The sequence below is a fragment of the Hemicordylus capensis genome, chromosome 1 (assembly GCF_027244095.1).
Source record: "Hemicordylus capensis ecotype Gifberg chromosome 1, rHemCap1.1.pri, whole genome shotgun sequence".
NCBI lineage: Eukaryota > Metazoa > Chordata > Lepidosauria > Squamata > Cordylidae > Hemicordylus > Hemicordylus capensis.
The window spans coordinates 444,938,992-444,958,534 of NC_069657.1; the positions used below are offsets into that span (position 1 = coordinate 444,938,992).

The following is a 19,543-nucleotide window of genomic DNA, read 5'->3' on the forward strand; positions in this document are numbered from 1 at the left end:
GCCTGATCCAGCAGGGCTGTTCTTATGTTCTTATGATCTGCAGTTTCCCCTATTTTTGCATAATCCTGCCATTAAAAAAAAAAAAAAGACTTTGTACCCCAGAAATTCTGTGTTGTGCTAGTCATTGGAAGGCAGGGAACTGCTCAGGACACGAAAACTTTACCACAGCCTGCTGATCTTGTTCTGAACCCAGTCTCTGAGGTCTCAACAGGAATTACCTACCTGCTTTCAAGCTGCTTTGAACGGTTAATGGATGGTAAAGAATTGAGGATATCTCACACAATTCCTCTGTTGGCTTAGGAAAGACCATGTACTCTAATATGGTCTCCTGCCACACTGAAGCTATGCCTGTGACTTTAATTTTTATATTTTATCTCTGCTAACTAGACAAAGAGGCACCTTTCAAAGCAGTGATTCTTTTATATTTATTAGCACCTGGCCCTGTTCAGCCTCAGCACAGCATCCTCCCTGTTGCTGGCATGTACCTTGTATTTCTGTTTAGACTGTGAGTTCTTTGAGGGACTGGGAGCTGCTATCTTATTTTCTTTTTCTGTGTAAACCACTTTGAAATCTTTTCCACTGAAAAACAGTATGTAAAAGCTATTTCTAATTTAATCTTCCTGTTTGCTACAGGTTTGGGGTTTTATCGTTGTGGTTAGGGCCTTCGCCTGATAAAAGACATCTCAGTGGTTTGAGCAAATGATTGTTGATTTGTTAATTGATTGATCAATTGCATCTGTGTGCACTTGAGTATGACCAAAACAAAAGGTCCACTCGGACATCATGCACGTCCACCATAAAAACTTGGTTCCATGCAATGTTCCTGAGCCTTGGAAGGACCCCTACCCATTCCTGCCCATGTGAGCTTCCAAGAAATTCTACTTCCAATGTAGGCTAGAAAGAAATTGGGATCAGTTGCGATGTCCAAACTAACTGATTGTGGATTATTCAATCCATCTTGCTTGAAATCAAGTTGTGAAACCCCTTCGACCCTTGTATTTACATATCTAGGTTTATTTGAAGCAAGTTGGTTGGTATAAACCAAGAATTGTTGGTTTGGATGTCACGACTAATCCTGGTGTATTTCTAACCTAAACTCCAATTAGAATTGCTAGGAGGATCATGAGGCAGGAGTGAGGGACATCTCACGGAGCCAGGCTTCTACATAAGTGGTCCAGTAGAGTAGAAGAGGAAAACATACTTTCCCCCATTCTTAGATGGGTCATAGCTGGTGCTATTGTTGAAGGTATTTCCTCCTAAGTGGGAATAAAGGGGGAATGCCACCTATTAGATCACAACTGCACCACTTTGGCCCTCCTGCAGACGTTGGACTACAATTCCCATAATCTCTGACTGCTGGGGATGATGGGGGCTGTAGTCCAAAAACAGCTGGAGGGCTGAAGTTGTGCAGCCCTGTCATGCCTGCCATCCTCCAGTTTTTATAAGTATTTAACGCTTTTAAAAAGTACTGCCTGATTACTCAAGAATGGCATTCTTAGTTGATTTAAAATATTCTCAATCTTTTAATCTATTATTCATTATTTTATTTATTTATTATTTTATTTATTTATTTATTTATTTTAATTTATTTTAATTTAATATACTGCCTGACTCCAAAGGCTCTAGGCAGTTTTAACCAATGAATCAGTTGTGGTTTGTAGCCTGAAGTAGAAGGAGTTCTGTCCAATTGTTATGGCCATTAGTTTTGACAAAATAAATTTCTCTTGCCACTTTCATGCGCAGCTTTACAGCCATAAGGGCTGGAATCTTTTTTTTAAAATTAAAGCTGAAAGTCTTAAGAAGCTGGATTTTGCACCCACTACCGCATTCTGTGTTTTGTATCCTTGCCTGCAGAATTGTGAGATATTCCACACTGCTGTGGAAATGTTGCAAGGGGAAGAAGTGATTTACATGGCTTCTGTTTCTGACAATCCTTGTTCCTTAGGAACAGAGGAAGCTGCCTTCTGCTGGGTCAGACCCTTGGTCCATCTAGCTCAGTATTGTCTACACAGACTGGCAGCGGCTTCTCCAAGATTGCAGGCAGGTATCTCTCTCAGACCTATCTTGCAGAAGCCAGGGAGGGCACTGGGAACCATCTGCTCTTCCCGGAGTGGCCCCACCCCCTAATGGGAATATCTTACATTGGTCACATGCAGTCTCCCATTCAAATGCAAACCAGGATGGATCCTGCTTAGCAAAGGGGGTGATTCATGTTTGCTACCACAAGACCAGCTCTCTGCCCATTGTGAAAGAGAACGAGTTAAGAAGTATACAATGGCAAGGACACACACTAGTAGCTTAGAAAGGAGGGTTGTCCATAAGCAGATGCTCAGGTGATGCCAGACTATTTGCTACCATGCACACTCCTTAACATTGGCACCAAGACATGGCACTAGCTGTGTTGTGCGGAATACTCCTGAACTCCTCTCTAATTGGCAGCCAGGCCCTGTTGAAACTGGCATGCCACCTTCTGAATGGGCATTGAGACAGGATAGCAGATGGTCAGGAGCTGAGCTCTGCCAGAAGCCACCATGCGTAGCACAGCGAAGCATTCCAAAGCCCAGAGGGACATCCAGAAATGCCGAAGCGCATCACTTTTGCTCTTGAGGTTAAAGTCGGCTCTGAAAGTCAAAACAGTCGTTTCTGCAAGAGGCAAACTCTGCTTGTTGAGGATACTCTACTTGGGGGAATTAAAAAAGAGGGTACCTGAAAATAAACACGGCCTTCATTCTGTGACCTGGGTTTGATTAAGAAGGGAATAGACTTCTTAGCTGGATTAATTTAGAGATAGTGAAGGAATTAAATTGTATCTGTTGTCTACCAAGGTTCTGAGGCCGATGAGAGAGGGGAGAACCACTGGCCAAACCTCAGTAGATGGGAGATATTTAGACACACATGTAATTTAATTCCTTAATTCTTAATTCCTTCAACAAGGAAAAAGCTTTCCCCTGCTAACTGAGCAAAGAGGCACCTTTCCAAAGTGGTAATTCTCTTTATTGAGCAGGTGGAGAGCAACTGGCCCTCTCCATCCCCAGCACAGCATCCCTCCAGTGGCTGTTGCTGGTATCTACCTTGTGTTTCTTTTTTTAGACTGTGAGCCCTCTAAGGGCAGGGAGCCATCTTTATTTATATCTGTGTAAATTGCTTTGGAAACTTCTGTTGAAAAGCAGAATATACAAATTAATCGTATTCGTGTTGGAGTAACTTTTGATTAATGGTATGTGTCAGGAACAGGAAATGCTCCTGCCTTATTCTTCCAATCCTCCCCTTCAGTGTTCCCTCTAAAAGGGATCCCCAGATGTTGTTGACTACAACTCCCATAAGCCCCAAGCATAAGCCATAGCAGCTGGGGATTCTGGGAGATGTTGTCAAAAACATCTGGGATCCCTGTTACTGGGAACACGTGTGAGCATGAATTGTCCCCTTGGCTAAGCAGGTTCTGCCCTGGTTTGGATTTGGATGGGTGCCTACATGTGAGCGCTGCCTGCTGTCGGATATTCCCCTTAGGGGATGGGGCTGTAGCTCAGCGGGAGAGCAGCTGCTTTGCTTGCAGAAGGCCTCTGGGTCACTCCCTGGCATCTCTGGGTAGGGGTGGTAGACACTCCTGCCTGAAACCTTGGGAGAGCCATTGCCAGTCAGTGTAGATAGTTCTCAGCTAGATGGACCAATGATATAAGGACTCGGGATAAGGCAGCTTCCTAGGCTCCTAAATGTTGTTGGGTTACACTTTTGGCCATTGAGCCTGGGAGATATATGGGAGTTGTATATATGAGGTTGGAACACGAGGTTGTTCCACAACAACATGAGGTTGGAAACCCCTGCTCTAACATCTGATGAGGCCTTTTTGTGTGGCTACTTTCTGAAGTATGCACAGAAACTGGCCTTGACAAATTCTCTCTGGCTTTAGGAGCCAAATTGCCCTCTGCTGCATGAGGGGGGCTCACTGTGTAACCCTGCACTGATTCCCCCCCACTCCATGGGGTAATGGACTCCCCATCTTGCTTGATTGCTCCCTCTGCTTCCTGCTCATGTCTGGCTGGCTGAGACAGGTAAGGGACCCATGTGATCAGGAGGAGGGGAGAACAACCCTCCCTTGCCTTGCTTGCTCATTCTTCCTCTTGATTGCATCCGTCCATCACCTATTATGTTCATAAGAATGTAAGAACAGCCCCGCTGGATCAGGCCCAGGGCCCATCTAGTCCAGCATCCTGTTTCACACGGTGGTCCACCAGATGCTTCTGACAAGCTGTATTGATCAGCCTCCCCTCCCTCTAAAGAGTTCAACAGAAGTGAACCCTGTCTTGACTGACAGACTGGTCAACTCCAGGGCTCAGCCATTCAACAGGTGGGTGGGACCTAGAAAGCTGTTGCCAGGGAGGTTATTTGTGGAGAGAAGCTAGGCTGGAGGTGCACAGGAGGACATGTGGCCATGGAGGTTGGCTGCAGGAGAATAATTCTACAGATCCTGGAGAGACAGGAGGGCAGGAAGCTTGAATTCTTGTGAGGAGTTTGATGAGTTCAAGGCAAGGAGCCAGGGCTTTGGCTTCGGAAAGATTGATTTAGGGAAAGGTTTTAGTCAGACATTGTGTTAGAAACTTATATTTCTTTGTGTGTGTGCTTTGTATATCCCTGATAATGTTCTAGTATTGTTTACTTGCCACGTAATTGAATTAAGAAACATAGCCTATGCTCAAAACACCAAGGGCATTGCAATAGCCTCTGTAAACATTTAAGCATGCATTAAGACAACCTATTTTTGTAATCCTGCTAAGAATTCTTAACTATATAAAAGCTGAGAAAGCTTCAGATGGAAGCAGTCTGTAGTAATTGAATAAAACATTTTTTTAGTTCTTTTCTTTTTACAAGCCTCTCCGAGTCTGTTTTTAACTCAAGAAAAGGGCCCCCTCTGAAGGGAGATTACTCTGGTGCAAACACATATGTCCTCAAACGCTCAGCAGCTATCAGTTTTTCTCATCCCATGTAAGCTTACATGTGGAAAGTTTTTTTTTAATTTGCCCAATACACAGTTACAGAAGGACCTTGGATTACAGTACCCAATCGACTGGTCCAGTTCTCTGAAATTTTTAGGGTGCTTGGTGGCAGCGTCTTACAGTGCTAACTACCGATAATATGGAATAGTTTTAGGAAAAACCTAGTCAGACAGCTCAGCAGGGATGATTCAGAATTTCTTTCCCTCTCGTGAGCTTGCTCTGAGACAAAGGCTTTCATCCACTACAGAAGCCCACAGGCAAGGGGTGAGGGCATGTCCTCTCTCCTGCTGTTGCTCCCCTGAAGCTAGTATTGAGAGGTATCATGCCTCTGAGGCTGGAGGTGGCCCACCAAGCCTGGAGGATGCCAAGCTTACATTTCTAGGTGCCATGGCAAGCTGGCACCTGGGAGGAGAGTTGGTTTTGTGGTAGCAAGTACGAATTGTACCCTTTGTTAAGCAAGGTCTGCCCTGGTTTACATTTGCATGGGAGACTATGTGTATGAGCACTGTAAGATATTCCCCTTAGGGGATGGGGCTGCTCTGGGAAGAGCACTTGCATGCAGAAGGTTCCAGGATTCCTCCCTGGCATCTCCAAGATAAGGCTGAGAGAAATTCCTGCCTGCAACCTTGGAGAATCTGCTACCAGTCTGTGTAGACAATAGTGAGCTAGATGAGCCAATGGTTTGACTTGGTATAAGGCCGCTTCCTATGTTCCACTCTTGGCACCTGTGCCAGGGGTTGCTAACCCCTGCGTAACTTTACTTTTACTTGACATGCATGTTTGTGGGGCTGCTCAACTTCAGCCCTCCAGCTGGTTTGGACTACAACTGTCATAATCCCCAGCCATGGCAGTCAGTCACCAGGGTTTATGGGCATTGTAGGCCATAACTTTGGCCCTTCCAAGGGCCGAAGTTTGAGCAGCCCTGGTCTACTACCTAATTGGATTTTTGAATCTATTTTATTTGTTCTTTTGTTGATTTATTATTCTTGTTGTGTTTGTGCTGTTCATGTTGTGCGTTTAATTACATAAGATGCCTTGAGCACTCCCATTCAGAAAGGGAAAGTTGGGATGAAATTTTCAAATACAGAATTAAAACTCGGTGTGGTCCAAAGGATGGAGTGTCAGAACTGCATATTCAAGGCAGCGTATCAATGACAAGATGAGGAGAACAATTGCATAGGGTCTCTGGAGTGCTTTACAAGATGGAGATAAAGGAACAAGTTGCCCATGAAAATGTATGGGATGCTCTTTTTCTCTGCTCCTCCCTAGTACACATTACAGAACACAAAAAATGGAGAAACCTGTTGCTCCCATGCCTCTTTGTCCTTTGGAGATACCCTGGTAGAGGTAGAACTTGTCAAATGTTGTGTTTTGTTATTAGCCCAAGAGTCCAAGTGGTCAAAAAAAAAAAAGGGAAGTTGACAGGAAAACATTCATTAAATAAATAAATAGATAGATAGATAGATAGATAGATAGTGAGCTCGGTTTATATCAACAAGCAAAGCTTTGCTGGCTCAAAAACTGTGGATCAGGTGTGCTATCTGATCTTGACCAGTTTTCTTTGCATGTAGGAGTTAGCCCCAAAATTTAGGAGCCAGGTGATGGACACTTGGCACAATTTCCAGACTTAGTGACAGACGTTGTTGATGGTAAATGGACTTTGCTTTATCTCTTTTGCAAGTAACATACTTAGAACAGAAATAAGGCTGCTTGGGACAAAGATTTCATTCAAAAAACCCTCTGACTCTAAAATCCTAGTCTAGGCATCCTAGTGTTTTAGGCACCATGGCTGCCTGGTTTGGGATTTATTTTATTTATTAATTATTTATTTTATTTCTCAGATGTGTACACTGCCCCAAACTTTTGTCTCTGGGCGGTTAACAATAGCATAAAACAAGTTAAAAACACATGCAAAAACTTAAAACAATTTAACAATTTAAAATAAACCAGAGATTAAAACCTAAAAAATTTCAAAAATCTGGGAAAGCTTGGGCGAAAAGATGGGTCTTCAGGTGTTTTTTGAAAATTGCCAGAGATGGGGAGGATCATATCTCAGCAGGGAGCACATTCCACAATCTCAGGGCAGTGACCGAGAAGGCCCATCTCTGTGTAGCCACCAAAGGAGTCGGTGGTAACTGGAGACAGACCTCCTCCGATGACCTCAGTGGGCGGTGGGGCTCGTAGTGAAGAAGATGCTCTCTTAGCTCTCTTAGTCTCTGTTACACAGGGACTAGTTTGAGCCCCATGGTGAGGACTGCTTTGGAAGCACAAGAGAGTCCAGCTTATGGCTGGGCTGTGCTTGGAGGTGTGTGTCTGAGATCCGACAACTCAAAGTGAGTGTGATACATGTGACCCTGCAGTGTTTATGGTATGGGAAGTATAGTTGCATTGTTCCTCCTTGCATGCACATGGCGTGAAAGCCGAGTTGCAGTAAGCCCATGAGAGATGCTTGCATCTCCTTTGGCTACTCATGGCACCTTCCCATTTCCCAGAATTGTAGTACGAGCTGAATCGCACATTCTTTCTCAGGCACCCAAGTAGAAATGTTGGTTTTCTTTTCTTTCTTTCTTTCTTTCTTTCTTTCTTTCTTTCTTTCTTTCTTTCTTTCTCTCTCTCTCTTCAAAATACCTACTTGGAAAAGCCGTGGAAAGCTGTGCATTCTCCTCATGTGCTACAGTGCTCATTGTGCTAAGTTTGTCTTTAAGTGGGAATAAAAAGAAAAGGTGCCCCAACCACCCTGACGGATGATGGTACACACAGCGCTGCTGAAAGTGTGCTTGCAGGATTATAAACGGCTCACTAAGCAGGAGCTATAGCTCATTGGCAGAGTAGGTATTTTGTATGCAGAAAGTTCCTGGTTCAACCCCCAGTGCCACCACTTTAAGAATCTTAGGTAGCTGTCTTCTGGTAGCAAGCATGACCTGTCTCCTTTTCTAAGCAGGGTCCACCCTGGTTTGCATTTGAATGGGAGACTACTTGTGTGAGTACTGTAAGATATTCCTCTTAGGGGATAGGGCTGCTCTGGGAAGGCCAACCTGCATTCTTGCATGCAGAAGGCTCCAAGTTCCCTCCCTCAGGGGATGGAGCAATTCTTGGAAGAGCAGAAGTTTTCAAGTTCCCTCCCTGGCTTCTCCAAGATAGGACTGAGAGAGATTCCTGCCTGCAACTTTGCAGAAGCTGCTGCCAGTCTGTGATGACAATACTGAGCTAGAGAGACCAATGGTCTGGCTCGGTATACAGCAACTTCCTATGTTCCTATCCCCAGCTACAGTGGCCAGTAGCCAGGGATTATGGGAGTTGTAGGCCAACATTTGCAGGATGGCCAATGTTGAGCAGCCCTGGTTTAGATGCAAGTTGAGGAAGCCTGTGTGTGGGGTGTGTGTTGGGTTGGGTAGAAGAAGAGGAGGACAGAGAATGAGGAAACCATGAAAGTAATTGCGTTGTAAGAGTGGTTAATCCAGAAACAAAATTTCTTGATTAAAATAAGCCACCTTAAAATGGCCATTTGCACTTCCTGGTCCTAAAATATGGCTACAAATCATGGCTATTGTGATGCTGGTGGGTAAACTAAGCTCAGAGGAAATTATTTACTCTTCAAATTTTCATAACCATTGGATTTAAAAAAGCTACTTAGTGTGCATACAAGCCACTTTCTTGAGGCCATCCATATTTGCAAAATGAGCATGCTTTGCCAAAACCTCCAGCAGTAACAATGAGATCAGCTGTGGACAAGAGTTGGGAATTCTATTTAATTGCCAGTAGGCACTGTTTTTACCTTCCCCACTGTGTAAACTTTGCCTGCAAAACTGACTCCCTAAGATCTACTGCAGCCGCTTCCTCCGTTACTCCAAAAGATGATTGCCACAAAATTGAACGCCGTTACGTGAAAGCTGGCAGGCTCCAGCTGGCAAATAAAACCAGCAAGTTACTTGGTTGGACTTCTGTGTGCCGTGGTGCCAGGCTGCCAGTGAGCAGGGAGGAAAAGGCAATTTCCTCCCGAAGCGTGCTCTGATGTTGCTCTTGCTTATTAAAACTAATAAAAGCTGTGGGGAGGCGCCATTGCTCAGTGGAAGAGCACATGCATTGCATGCAGAAGGTCCCAGGTTCAGTCTCCGGAGAGCTGTGCTCAGAAAGACTAGCTGGAATTGGCGATCCTGGGCTAGAAAGACCAAATAGCTGACTCAGTACATGGGAACATAGGAAGCTGCCTTCTAGTGAGTCAGACCATTGGTCTATCTAGCTCAGTATTGTCTTCACAGACTGGCAGCGGCTTCCGCAAGGTTGCAGGCAGGAATCTCTGTCAGCTCTATCTTGGAGATGCCAGGGAGGGAACTTGGAACCTAGATGCTCTTCCCAGAGCGGCTCTATCCCCTAATGGGAATATTTTGCAGTGCTCACACTCCTAGTCTCCCATTCATATGCAACCAGGGTGGACCCTGCTTAGCTAGGAGGACAAGTCATGCTTGCTACCACAAGACCAGCTCTCCTCTCCGAGAAAGTAGCTTCATATGTGTTTCCCTCCAATCATTTAAGATTGCAGTGCAAGTCGACCAAAACTCTTGGATTTCATGATCCAGTGTAAATGGTATTTTTTAAAATAGAAAGGGGAAAACAAGCCAAGGGATTGAGGTATGGTATATAAGACCTTGTTTTGCTCTCACTATCTACTGATCAGCATGATTGGCTTGGAGCTTAACAGGACAGACAGTCAGAAGCAATAGAGCAAGGAAGACCAGTTCCTTAAGTGAGCACTGAGGACAGGTGTATTCCCTGACCAGTTGGAGGTCATATCCCTCACCAGTTGGAGGCTGGTTCTTCAAATCCTAGAGTGTTAGAGTTGGAAGGGAGCTTTGAAGTCATCTTGTCCAATTCTCCCCACCCCCCAGCTCAGTGAAGAAATCCGTAGAGTTTTTGTAAAACGTATGAAGTGAAATCTGATTTTCATGGCTGATATTCAGAGGAGTGGAATGCTTGTGGAATGAACAAACTTGTACTCGTTCAAGGAGTTGTGCTTAAAAGTGGGGATTTCTGCAAGGGCACTGTTGCCCTATAGTGCTCTTGTGCAAACGTTTCCATTAAAACCACCACTACTACGACAGATATTTATATACTGCTCTTCAACCAAATATTTCTCAAAGCGGTTTACATAGAAAAATAAGTAATACATAAATAAAGTGGCAACCTGTCTCCAAAGGCCTCACAATCATAAAAACAAAACAAAAACACATAAGGTAGATCCAGCAACAGCCACTGGAGGGATGCTGTGCTGGGGTTGGATAGGGCCAGTTGCTCTCCCCCTGCTAAATATAAGAGAAATCAGCCCTTTAAAAGGTGTCTCTCTGCTCACTTAGCAGGGGTCAGTGAGGTCTGCTGTAGTTGCACAAGCTCCTTGCTTAGCACAGGTAGCCAGAACAGTTCCCTGTAACAGGGATTTCCAGATGTTGTTGACTAAAGGTAAAGTGTGCCGTCAAGTCGATTTCAATTCCTAGTGCCCACAAAGCGCTGTGGTTTTCTTTTTAGCATACAGGAGGGGCTTACCACTGCCATCTCCCACGCAGTATAAGATGATGCCTTTTGGCATCTTCCTATATCGCTGCTGCCCGTTATAGTACCAGCGGGGATTCGAACCGGCAACCTTCCACTTAGGCAAGCATTTCCCCACTGCGCCACTCCCATAATCTCCAGTCAAAGGCCATTGCAGCTGGGGATGCTGGGGGTTGTAGTCAACAACGTCTGGAAATGCTTGTAACAGGGAACCCTAGTAACCAGCACAGCTGACTTGGTGCAGTGTCCTCCCACAAGGGGTATGTCTTCTGGATGTCAGCCAGTGTCCACCTCACACAGTCCAGCTTTCCTTACATTAGTTAAAGAGCCTTCCAAGCTTATTGAAAGACCTAGCAATTGGAGAGTGACATGATGTACGTGTGTGCCGGCCAGAGGGGGAGAGGTTGGTGCAGCCAGAGGTTGAAGGAACGAGCTAGTTGGGACCATAACAGCAGCCCTGTAAGGTAAAGTGTGCCATCAAGTCGATTTCAATTCCTGGTGCCCACAAAGCGCTGTGGTTTTCTTTTTAGAATACAGGAGGAGTTTACCATTGCCATCTCCCGCATAGTATAAGATGATGCCTTTCAGCATCTTCCTATATTGCTACTGCCCGATATAGGTGTTTCCCATAGTTTGGGAAACATACCAGTGGGGATTCGAACTGGCAACCTCTGGCTTGCTAATCAAGTCATTTCCCCGCTGCGCCATTAGGTGGCCACTAGAGACTATTATTAGGGATGGTCCGATTATGACTCATGTTAGGGGAATCCCAGAATGTCTCTACTGTCGGGGCTGTAGAAATCCACTAGTCTGTGACAAGTGAAAAATTATGCCTGATGAGTGGCGGGAAAAAATGCTGATGAGCAATGTACCAACATAACTTGATGAGTAAAATATTTTGTCTGGCTGATAAACTGAGCCAACATTTCTTTACCCCTGTCTAGTATGATGTCATTCTCTGTGTTGGAATGAAGAATTGGGCACAAGTATTGTAGGATTTCACTGCTCTGCTGTTGAGCACCTAGGGAAGGGTCAAATTGTGGGGGCTGGGTGGGTGTGAAGGGAGAAGAGAGAGTAATCACTGCAGAGGCCAGGGAACTCCCACTTGACAATCCCTGCCATAAAGGATGAAGCTGCTGTACCACGGCAGAAGAGGGAATTTTGGCTGGTCTGGTTTGTCGTGCCACTTAAGTGAGAGAAAGTGCCCTTCCATTCAGGGTACAGGAACCCCATCCTCTGATACATAATATTTACCCTAGAACAGGGTTGGGCCAACATGGCCCCCCAGCTGTTGTTGAACTACAACTCCCATCATCCCCAGCCACAATTTATTGTGACTCTGGAACATGGGAGTTGTAATTCAACGACTGAAGGGCTGGGTTTGCCCTCCTTGTCCTGGAGGAGAAGGGCCTTGAGTTCAGATCTCAGCTTTGCCATATTTCCTTCCTTCCTTCACTGCATTTCTTCTATTCCTCCTAGTATAGAAATCTCTAGGTGGTGTACAGATTAAAATATAATATGAAACAGAACATTTAAAATGCATAAAAACAGATAATATCACAATTGATAAAAACACACATTAAAATTTAAAATTTAAATGTCAGTTCAAAGCGTGGGAAAATAGGTACATCTTCAGGGTCCTCCTAAAAGCAAACAGAGAAGGAGATGCTCTTATTTCAGCAGGGAGTGTGTTCCAAAGTCCTGGGGCAGCTACAGAGAAGACCCAGTCCCAAGTTCCCATATATTAACTGTTTGGTCTTTGGGGCTAATTTTTGGCCTTGACTTTTAGTCTGTACAACTAGGAATCATGGGGATTTATCTCAGCAAGAGGTCATGGGGAAAACACAGTGAGAGTGCTGTATGTGGAAGTATCTGAGATGATTTCTGTAGTTTCCAGCCGTGAGGTGGCATTCCCCTGTTTATTTGGATAGCAGCTTTACCAAACATAGTCGTGTTCTTTGTGTGGAACATAGCACATGGCACCTTTTATTGCTTAGCTGGAATTCTGTTCAGTGATAAGAGGAATCGGTGCTTCCATAACTGTTTGTTTCCCCCAACCCACATTGTGTCTTGCAGCTTCCCCCCGCCTTGATGTTCCTGTAGACGACAGCGCAGATCATGTCATTAAAGTGGTAATTCTCATATCTTTTTTTTTCTTTTCCCAAAAAAAAGAATTTTCTTGGCACAGGGCTGCAAGTTGCTGTATTCAAGTGGATTGCATAGTTTCCTGATTAACTGCCGTCTTAATAACCATGTTGGACGAATACATCATTTCCTATTCCCACTTTGCAGTGAGCCTCTGGCCAGGGTGAGGGGACCTCCTGTGGCAAGGAGCATGGGAGGCCCAAGTCGCCCTCTGATGTATGAATCTCAATGGGTGGCCTGGAGGGCCTAGTTTGTTTTTGAATCTGTGGGTCCGTTGTTGTTTTGTTTGTGTACTGTAATGCTGTTCTATACTCTTGATTTTCTCTGTTTGAATACTTCCTGCTCTGTGTGTTTACCATCATATAGGGCAGGGGTGGGCAACCTTGGCCCTCCCACTGATTGCTGGACTACAACTCCCATCATCCCCAGCCACAATAAATTGTGGCTGGTGAATGATGGGAGTTGTAGTTCAGCAATCAGCTGGAGGGCCAAGTTTGCCCACCCCTGATGTAGTGTCATATAGGTCGGAAGGCAACTGGAAGAGCGAGGCGAGAAGGAGGCTTCAAAGCCATTGTGGGTGGAGTGGAAACTGGAATAGGCAGCTGATATAAGGCCCCTGTGCAGACATTAACCTATATAGGTGTCTGTGTACACCTATGTGGGCTTTCTGTGTGAATGACTATACGTAAATGGACTTGAGTACAGGCCCTGACAAACTCTGAGTACCAGTTGCAGAGGAGTCACAGCAGGAAAGAAGGCATGCCCTCAACTCCTGCCTGTGGCTTCCAGCGGCATCTGGTGGGCCACTGCGCAAAACAGGATGCTGGACTAGATGGGCCTCCTTGGGCCTGATCCAGCAGGGCTGTTCTTATGTTCTTAAATGCAGAGTACAGATAGGGCACTACTATACCTGCATTGAACATGATGAGGGAGGAACATGGGAGGAGAGCTGGTCTTGTGGTAGCAAGCATAAATGGTACCCTTTGCTAAGCAGGGTCTGCCCTGGTTTGCATTTGAATGGGAGACTACATGTATGAGCACCATAAGATATTCTCCTTCAGGGATGGGGCCACTCTGGGAAGAGCATCTGCCTGCTGATTCAGTATATGGCAGCTTTCTATGTTCCTATGTTCTAAAGTTCTTTCTCACAGAAGCCAAGTTATCTTCTAACTGGGTACCAAGACTTCCTCTGCTTCTGTAGCCCTACCTTGGGTGCTATTCCTTGGTTGCACTAAAATGGGATGGAAAGTTGTGAACTGACTTTAAAGAGACAGAGAGCTTGAAATGGACATGCACTCCCATTTTTTGAAAAAATAAGCCTGTCATTTTGAAACTTGCTAATCAGTTTTAGCCCCCTAAACTAGGAGCTTGGATAAAGAAAAGACTTGCATGTGGTTATACTAGAGGTCCATCTGAGGTTCATAATGCAGAAGAGATTTTCAGTCACTGGATAATACTTAAACTTTATTTGCATGTCATGTCCAAGGATTTGCAGCACCAAACTTTTTTGTCTTATGCAGGAATATCTTGAAAATGGACCCTTGTTTTCTGAGCTGAAATTCTACCAGCGAGCTGCAAAACAAGAGGACCGTAAGTTTGAGCAGCGCAACGGTCCTGTGTGGGTTTAGCATGTATACATTTTAAAGGGGCAATAAATCATGCTTGCTGAGATTGAACTATGTCACTCATAGGACACGTTACCTTCTGCAGTAGTAAACATGTCATTAAGCATGGCTTAAGTCCAGGTTACCTTAGAGAGTGCTGCCTTCTGTATGATCCTCAGCGCACGTTAAGGTTATCTGAGGAGGTCCATCTTCAGTGACCACCAGTATATCTGGTGGCGACTCAGAGGCAGGCCTTCTCTGTAGCTGCTCCTGGGCTGTGGAATACACTTCCGGCAGAAATCTGTAATCTGAGTTCATTATTGTCCTTCAGGAGAGCCCTTAAGACCTGTCCAATTGGCCTGGCCTTCCAGGTTTTTAAACTGTTTTATTTGTTAATTGGTTTTATATTGTGTTTGATTTTAACTGTTAATTGATTTTATTTGTTTTTGTTTTAATGTGAACTGCCCTGAGCCATTTTTGAAAGGGCGGTATAGAAATCAAATAAATTAATTAATTAAAGCATGTTTTTGGTCTTAATGATGATTTCTGACAACAGTTTCAAAAACTAAACTGGTTTTGCTTTTGAAGAGAAATAGACTCTAAAATCTCTTTTCTTTAAATTTTATCTTTTTGGTAGTTAATAGATGGAAGAAGGAGAAACATCTAGCGTTTTTAGGGATTCCTGTCTTCTATGGAGCAGGCCAGGCTGAACACAATGGCAAAAGGTAAGGAATATACACATACAAATGGAGTGAAATTTAAAAAAACCACCAGCATGTTGGGGTGGTGAGTCCAGCTTTTCCTTCCTTAAAATAGAAGGGAGAAGTCCATGGCTTGTGGATAGAACACACATCTTTGTCTGCAGCAGGTCATAAGGACAGCCCTGTGGGATAAGGCCCAAGGAAGCCCGTCTAGTCCACCATCCTGTTTCCCACAGTGGCCCAGCAGATGCCGCTGGGGAGCCCACAGGCAAGAGGTGAAGGCATGCCCTCTCTCCTGCTGTGGCTGCCTTTCAACTGGTATTCAGAGGTCCCCAGGTTCAATCCTTGGCTGCTTCAGTCAACTGGGTCTTGAAGAGTTGAGAGAGACCTCTGCCTATGACCCTGGAAAACTATTTACCAGTTCGACTATTGGGCTAGATCAGGGCTGCACAACATAGTGTCTCGCAGGCACTATAACCCCCATCATCCTTGACTGCTGGCCATGGTGGCTCTGGATGATGGGAGCTGTAGTGTTGCAACAGCTGGAGGACCAAAGTAGTGTAGCATTGAGCTAGATGGACCGAAGGCTTGATTTGGTACCAGGCAGCATGGGGGCAGATGGACGGATGGACTGTGTGCTTGGGCAGCAAAGTTGCACTTGTGTGAGAAAGTTGCAGATCTCCGAGAATCTGTACTGCTCCATAATGTGAAAGACCTAGTGGAAGATCTTTTCCGGGAGTCATGTACAAGGTTGCATTAGGAGTGTATAGAACATGCCAACGTCTTCTGCTTGCATTAGTCTCAAAGAGATACTTGCTAAGCAGGGTCCACCCTGGTTGCATTTGAATGGGAGACCACAGGTGAGCACCATAAGGTATTTCTCCTAGGAGGTGGGGCTGCTCTAGGAAGGGCATCCTTATGCTTACATGCAAAAGTTTCCAAGTTCCTTCCCTGGAATCTCCAAGATAGGGCTGAGAGAGACTCCTGCCTGCAACCTTGGAGAAGCCGCTGCCAATCTGGGTAGACAGTACTGAGTGAGATGGACTTATGGTCTGACTCAGTATATGGCAGCTTTCCGTGTTCCTATGATGACCCTTCCTCTGTGCAACACCCTTGTTCTATGTCTAGCACAGCTGCATTAGACTAGTCTGGAGCACAAGCACTTGCCTGCACAATGTCCATGTGCAAGTACAGTTGTAACTTTCCATTATTGATCCCAATGTCCACACTCCAGAGACTAAGACTGAAACAAATTTAGAGGCAAAGAAAACCACAAGCCATTAAAAACACTGATATTTATAAATCAGCATAAACAAACACACCTCTTATGCATATAATATCTGGTGGTTGTAGGCCATCTCCAGCCTCAGAGGCACGTTGACTCTCAGTACCAGTTGCAGGGGAGCAACCGCAGGATAGGGATGTGTGAACCGTTTGAAGGAGGTTTGGTTCTATGGCAAACTGATTCAGTTCAGCAGTTCCGGGGTCAAACTGCACCCCCTCCCTGTTTGGTCTGACCTTGGACCAACCCCACCCCAGTGGTTCGGGGGTTCGCGATTTTGGTTTGGTTTTTTTTTAACCTTTAGCCCCTTCAGGGGGCTTCCTCTAGGCCGGCGGGGGGGGGCGTTTCACGAAGGTTCCCCCTCTCCCTGCTGGCCTCGTTAATCACCGCCTGATTTTTTTTAACCCTTTGCTTCTTCGGGGGGCCTCGTTCATCACCTCTGCGACCCGTTCCACCCCCTTTTCCGGCCCTTTTGGGCCTCCGTATGTTGGCGCGGTGGCCATTTTTTCCGCCACCACGCATGCGCAAATGGCCTCTGTGAGGCCCTGGACCATGCCAGGCCTCGCAGAGGCCATTTGTGCATGTGTGGCGGCAGAGAAAATTGCTGCTGTGCCAATATACGGAGGCCCGAAAGGGCCGAAAAAGGGGGTGGAACGCGTCGCGGCGGTGATGAACGAGGCTGGCGGGGGGAGGGGAAACATTTGCGGACCCCTCCGCGGCCTAGAGGAAGCCCCCCGAAGGAGCAAAAGGTTAAAAAAAATCCCTTCCCAAAAAACTTTGCGTACTCCCCCGGACCGAACCAAAGTGTGTGTGGGGGGGGTGGGGGGGTTCTAAGGAGTGCCAGACCGAACTGGTCTGGTCAGGTTTGAGTCCAGTCCAAACTCAAACCGAACCAGGCCAGCCGGTTCCGTTCATATTCCTACCGCAGGAGAGAGGGCATGCACATACCTCTTGCCTGTGACTCCCCAGAGGCATCTGGTGGGCCACTGTGTGAAACAGGATGCTGGACTAGATGGGCCTTGGGCCTGATCCCGCAGGGCTGTTCTTATGTTCTTTTAATTAATATTGTTTTGATGGCTTTAATGCTGTTTTAAAATATTGTTTTAAAAAATTTAAATTGTTGTAATGTTTTAAACTTTTTGTTCTTGTTTTAACTAATGTTTTACTTTCTGTTTTTATTTTGTTGTAAACTGCCCAGTGATGTAAGTTTTGGGCGGTATAAAAATATGTTAAATAGTAAATAAATCACATCTTGCGCATAAAATGGGGCTTAGCGCCTGTTGACCTTCAGGAGCTCCTCTCGCCACCAATCCTGTCCCGCCCTGTGAGATCTTCTCAGGTTGCCCTTCCTTTGGTTCCTGGTCTTAGAGACGTCCCTAGTATTTCTCTGTTTTTGCCCTAGTACTCTGGAACTCTCCCACCACCCGATTTGGTCTGCCTACTCCCTTTCAGCCTTTAAATCCTTATTGAAGACATTTCTTTTCTGCTAGGCCTTTGCCCTTTAATTTAAATATATTATTATTATTATCTCGGATGCTGTTCTTGCCTAGTACACTTAAGTCTGTAGATTGGGTGGTAGATTAAATCTTTAAATAAATAATACAATTATGTATTTAAATCAGAAAACCAATTTCATCGAAAGGAGGCTGTTCACAAGGGTAGAAGCAAGCAAAACAAAAATGCAGGAGACTCACAGATGTTCTAATTCACAAAATCCTCAAGCCTCTCAGCAGTTCTTAGGCCCCGGTCTCCCTGGCTCCTGGTACTGACTCCTGGTGCAAAATTGGCCCTCTGGCTGCTGTTGAACAACATTTCCCATCATCCCTAGCCATAATTTATTGTGGCTGGGATGATGGGAGTTGTAGATCAACAACAGCTAGAGGGCTGAGTTTGCCCTGCTTTAGCTGAATGAATGATGCTTGAGATCGTAGATAATCCAGTCTCTTCTCCTTTTCAATAGTACAGTCTTTGCCCATTTTCTTATCTCAAACTCTTCTTCATAATCTCTTGCCAAGATCTCTTCTTCCTCTTTTCCCTACAGAGTCTCTGTTCTCAGGATTCTCCCTTACATGGTCTCCCTCCTACAGCACCCACCATAGTCAAAAATAATTCAGTGTACTTCCCATCCAACAGAAGGCTATATAGAATCACACAGACAGGTGGTTACACAATGGTCTTGTGAAAGCACACTGTTAGGATGTCAGCCAGTGTGTCCATGTGTACTATACATATTTTGTCATTGCTGCTGCTGCTGCTGCAGATGATGATGGTTAAGTGCTGTCAAATTGGTGTTGACTCTTAGCGACCACATAGATAGATTCTCTCCAGGATGATCTGTCTTCAACTTGGCCTTTAAGGTCTCTCAGTGGTGCATTCATTGCTGTTATAATCAAGTCCATCCACCTTGCTGCAGGTCGTCCTCTTCTTCTCTTTCCTTCAACTTTCCCGAGCATTATGGACTTCTCAAGAGAGCTGGGTTTTCACAGAATGTCCAAAGTATGATAGTGTGAGCCTGATCATTTGTGCCTCGAGTGAAAATCCTGGATTGATTTGTTCTAGGATCCATTTCTTTGTTTTCCTGGCTGTCCATGGTATCCTCAAAAGTCTTCTCCAGCACCAAAGTTCAAAAGCGTCAATAGTGATGTTAGTGCTGAATAATGATAGTGCTGAATAAGTGCTGGTACCCAGTGCTTAAGCCTGGTACTGATGCCTCTTCTTGGTTCTTTGTGTGTGTGCTTTAATAGTTACAGATTTATGGTGATGGAGAGATTAGGAGAGGACCTGCAAACCATCTTTAAAAGGAATGGAAAGCTTAACAAGGAATCGGTTCTGCAGATTGGGGCGCGAATGGTAGGTATTGGTGCTCATGGCAATGGGAAGCTGGAAGGCGATTGGTGCCCGTGGAGTCAATCCCACTCTCCTTGACACTTCACTTTCCTTTCAAGGGAAATGAAACAACCTATTTCAACATGCCTTCTTAAAGAAATGATCAGCCAGATGAAATTGCCTTGGGGGCTAGGGTTGTACCAGACTGGATATTCCTGAATATCCATTGTTCCTCTCTAAGCCCTACCTATATGGAGCAAGCCATGGCAGGCAGCTATGTAGCAGCTGGGGGAGCACAGTTGCACAGGACTATTGCACCAGCAATTGAGGACTGAGATGTTTAAATAAGAATTGAGGACTTTCCACCCACCCCTAGGTAGCACGCGGACTCACCCCCCACAGCTGTGCTTGGTTCGGCCTCCTCTTGAGGAGACTCTTCCATCATCAGTG

At 45.3% G+C, this 19,543-nt stretch overlaps 1 protein-coding gene across 6 annotated transcripts in view; it reads left to right on the top strand.

Moving 5' to 3' along the window:
• VRK2 (VRK serine/threonine kinase 2) overlaps positions 1-19,543 on the top strand; it is a 90,300-nt gene that overhangs the window by 7,693 nt on the left and 63,064 nt on the right. For 5 of the 6 annotated variants that reach the window (XM_053246541.1, XM_053246524.1, XM_053246571.1 and 2 more), the window contains exons 3-6: positions 12,612-12,667; positions 14,201-14,270; positions 14,922-15,009; positions 19,012-19,117. In XM_053246541.1, the coding sequence (XP_053102516.1) occupies positions 12,612-12,667; positions 14,201-14,270; positions 14,922-15,009; positions 19,012-19,117 (320 nt within the window). The remainder of the gene's footprint in view (positions 1-12,611; positions 12,668-14,200; positions 14,271-14,921; positions 15,010-19,011; positions 19,118-19,543) is intronic. The other variant, XM_053246561.1, reaches the window with a different exon arrangement.